Genomic DNA, 3,753 nt, shown 5'->3' with positions numbered 1-3,753 from the left:
CCCGGAACACCTCACCAGGGAGGCGTCCAGGAGACATCCTGACCAGATGCCCGAACCACCTCAACTGGCTCCTCTCGACGTGGAGGAGCAGCGGCTCTACTTTGAGTCCCTCCCGGATGACAGAGCCTCTCACCCTATCTCTCCATTATTAAGTTTAAAATATAATCAATCAGATAGTAGGATGGACATTTTATTAGAAATATTTCATGCATTATTCAGAATACAAAACATGGGTTTAATAGTTACATTTGTGTGGATTCCAGCTCATAGCGGAGTAGAAGGAAATGAGAGGGCAGATAAAATGGCAAGAAGATCCATTCAAAATCCTATTAGCTTTACAGTTAAAACAAGTAAAGCTGAGGGAACGAGTATTGCTAAAAACTGATGAAAGTATGGCAAAAGAGGTGGGATGAAGGAAAAACAGGAAGATGGTTTTATAAAATTCAGAAGATTGTAGGAGACAAGAAATAGAAAAGAGGAAAGAGTGATAAGGTTGAGATTTGGACAGGACTAAACTATACACTTTAAAATTCAAAAGCATAATACTGGCAAATATGATCACTGTGGAAAATATTAAACAATAGAACATGTTATACTAGAATGTCATAAATAAAAAATGTGAGGAGAGAGTTTGAAAGTATAAAGGAAAAAAATAATTTATTAGATATTTTAAGACAGAATTTGGGTAATAAACATATACAAATAGTTTAAAGAAAACTAAATTATTTCATAGAATTTGTTTACAGTAGGTGTATTTGTGAAAGCGTGTATGAGATGGGATATATTTGTATATGTACAAGTATATGTATTATTACTATTTATTTTATTTTTATTTTATTTATTTATTTTTTGTATAATATATGTGTATATATATTTAGATAGGTATAGATTTAAAGATAGACCATTACGAAACACACTCCATACCAGTAAGTGGCGGTAATGCTACTAACCGTTTGTTGCCTAACACCAGTAAAACCAACCAGAAGAAGAAGAAACTTGCATACGCTAAGCTCGACAGCTGCTGCATTGACCCATATCAGATAATATTTCAGCAACCATGTCTTCAGTTCAGCATCTCAGAGAGTTTATCAGAGAGCGACTAACTGCTGCTGCTCAAGAAATCTTCACAGAGGTTGAAAAAACCATCATTTGCTACAAGGAAGAGCTCGATGCTCAGCGCAGAATGATGGGGATCGACTGGAAACCAGAAATTAAGATACACAGAGTCGGTTCGGATCTGCAGAGACAAAGTTCTGGTAGGTCTGGTTGCTGATGTTTTCACTGAATACAGAGATCCGTCAGCGGCCATAGTTGCTGCAGCTCCAGCTGCTGCTAAACAGGAACTGTTTTAGCTGCTAGCTCGGATGCTACAGAGGTTAGCACAAAGGTGTTTATGAGTCATTCGCAGGGGTGAACGTAGTTTTAAATTCTTGGGGGTAAAATAAATAAATAAATAAATAAATAAATAAATAAATAAATAAATAAATAAATAAATAATATATATATATATATAGCTTCGTGTGCTTTGGCGTTTCTGTGCTGATTAATTTTTTTGCGAAGCGATAAAAGCTGGTAGCTCTTTAATTGTTACAAAATAAAGCTGCAGCCTACTGGCTGCAATGTTGACACCTTGAGATGCTATGAGACCTAAACTCTGAACATCATGGCATGGAGACCATCCCAGTTTTCCATGTCTGGCATATAACCATTCATTCTAGCTTTTAAACTGGTTATATTGATCCTGTGTCCAGACAGAGGGATAATCAGTAGCCTAGCATCATGACCTGTTTGTTCTGAAGATCCTGCAGCTTCCACTTCTCTTCCTAACATGGCGCCTCCTCACCCTGACTTTCATACTGATGGAGGAACCACAGAGCTGTTAGGTTAAAGCTCATCTTCTGAAGTTGGGATGTTTTTCCTCCAACAGGTTCCAGAGGAATCACATCAAACCCGATGCTGGACTGGATTTTATTTCACTGTCATTTGAGTGGAGTGGAACTATAAAGGTTGAAAAAGGTTATCATTAAGTCTCATCAACATTAATATTTCCACTACATAAGAGGCAAAAAAATAGTTTGATAGAGGAAAAGACTCTCAGACTCTGAGCACCAAACTATATTTTTTATATTAGTCAATTTAATTTCACATAATTATCGCGGTAGAAGCCCTTTGTTTTTTAAATACTAAATGAAACATATTTACCGTGTCTGATGTTTGTTGTAAATGACGTATAGTCACAAAGAACGAGGTAATTAGTCCAAATTTGTCGTTTATTCGTTCAGAAATTACAGCGGCTGTGATGCACCAAGACAAAGGTAAACAAAAGTAAAACAACCTGAACAGGTGATCAACTCTAAACCACTGGCACCTTTTTACTCTCCATCTCTGTCTCACACCCGTTGCCATGGCAACCGCCTGCGCTACACAGGCCGTTAAAAACATAACATTCAGTCCGTTACGATATCAGGTTTGCAGGCTTGATATTTATTTTGCGGTCATTMATAAACCTCATGAACACAGCGGTGGTTGATTAGTTCATTTTAAACTCCTGCTCTGCTCGTTATTTTGGTAATGGAACCGAAACGCACAGAATTGCGCAACAATAATTACTGACATTATTATTATTGTTGGGTCATTAATTTGAACATGTTTTGTTGATTTTTTTGTTGTTGTTGTTGTTCTTTAATAAAGTAGCAAACGTTTTAAGCCAATCAGAGGAGGACGTGCTGGTCTCAGCCTCCTGGCGGCGCTCAGTTTGTCACCTAATGCCGAGATCGACTCAAAACCTTCCGCGATCGACGAATTGCGCCCCTGCTCTAGCAAACCACGAACAGTTCAGAAACAATATGAAATGAGAAAAAAAGCTATTTATTAACAGATTAAGTCGTGTTTTAGATTGTTCTTGAAAACTAATCAGTCACGGCTGATTAGTGGGTGAAGTCACGGCTGCACAGTGAACCCGTTGATTTAAAAAAAAAAAGTTCGATTACAAGTGAGATTAAAAACATGTTGTCTTAATGTACAGTGAGTTCTTCATTATATGAATGCCCTAAAATTAAGCATTTATTTGTAAATTTAAAAATCTGTATGAAACTATACAGATTTTCAAAATGTCAAAAGACATTTTGAAAATGTTCAAAATGTCTTTTGAACATTTTTGCCACAACTGTAACTTAGTGTGGAGGACACTTTACCTGATTTTCAGTTAAACTCTACAAGCTAATATTAGATGATCCACATGATGCCTCCTAGAGACCGATCACGTCTCTAGGACGTCATTCAATCATAAGCACTACGGTTATATTATGTGGATAAAGGAACCATGAATTCACCTTAATTTAGACAAAAACTTGTTTTTAATAACTTTTTCCAAGAAGAAAACTAAACAAAACGGGCATTGTGCAAATTGTACTGCTATCTGTAATACTATCTTTAACAGACTGATAACATATGGAGGCTCTGAAGAGGCTAAATAATATAAAGAGTCAAAATAAAATCTCAACATTGCCAAAAAAATTCAAGTATAAAACTTAACATTCAAAGGCAAATACAGGATCCATTACAACAAACAATCCTGAGTTACTGAATGAAAACTTTCTGATAGCATGGCGGCTAGCTGATTACTGCTAGTTCTGAGTGGCTGTTTCTGACTGAGCGGAGTAATTATACAGAGCAGGGAGGAGATCAATTATTTTTTTTAGAGATTATCTGTCTCATGTTAGGACAGCAAAAGTTTTAATACGTATGTAAAAT

General features: G+C 36.4%; 1 protein-coding gene across 3 annotated transcripts in view; it reads left to right on the top strand.

The window, feature by feature from the left end:
• LOC103479981 (zinc finger protein 568-like) overlaps nt 1–3,753 on the top strand; it is a 100,611-nt gene that overhangs the window by 59,832 nt on the left and 37,026 nt on the right. The window contains exon 1 of one of the 3 annotated variants that reach the window (XM_017309938.1): nt 941–1,256. The exons of the other annotated variants lie outside the window; for them this stretch is intronic. Within the exon in view, the coding sequence (XP_017165427.1) occupies nt 1,058–1,256 (199 nt within the window). The 5' untranslated portion in view covers nt 941–1,057. Of the gene's footprint in view, nt 1–940; nt 1,257–3,753 lie in introns of those variants that run through there. 3 annotated transcript variants of the gene reach the window in all.

Source organism: Poecilia reticulata, linkage group LG17, assembly GCF_000633615.1.
Source record: "Poecilia reticulata strain Guanapo linkage group LG17, Guppy_female_1.0+MT, whole genome shotgun sequence".
Lineage (NCBI taxonomy): Eukaryota > Metazoa > Chordata > Actinopteri > Cyprinodontiformes > Poeciliidae > Poecilia > Poecilia reticulata.
This window is presented reverse-complemented; position numbering and strand designations above follow the sequence as displayed.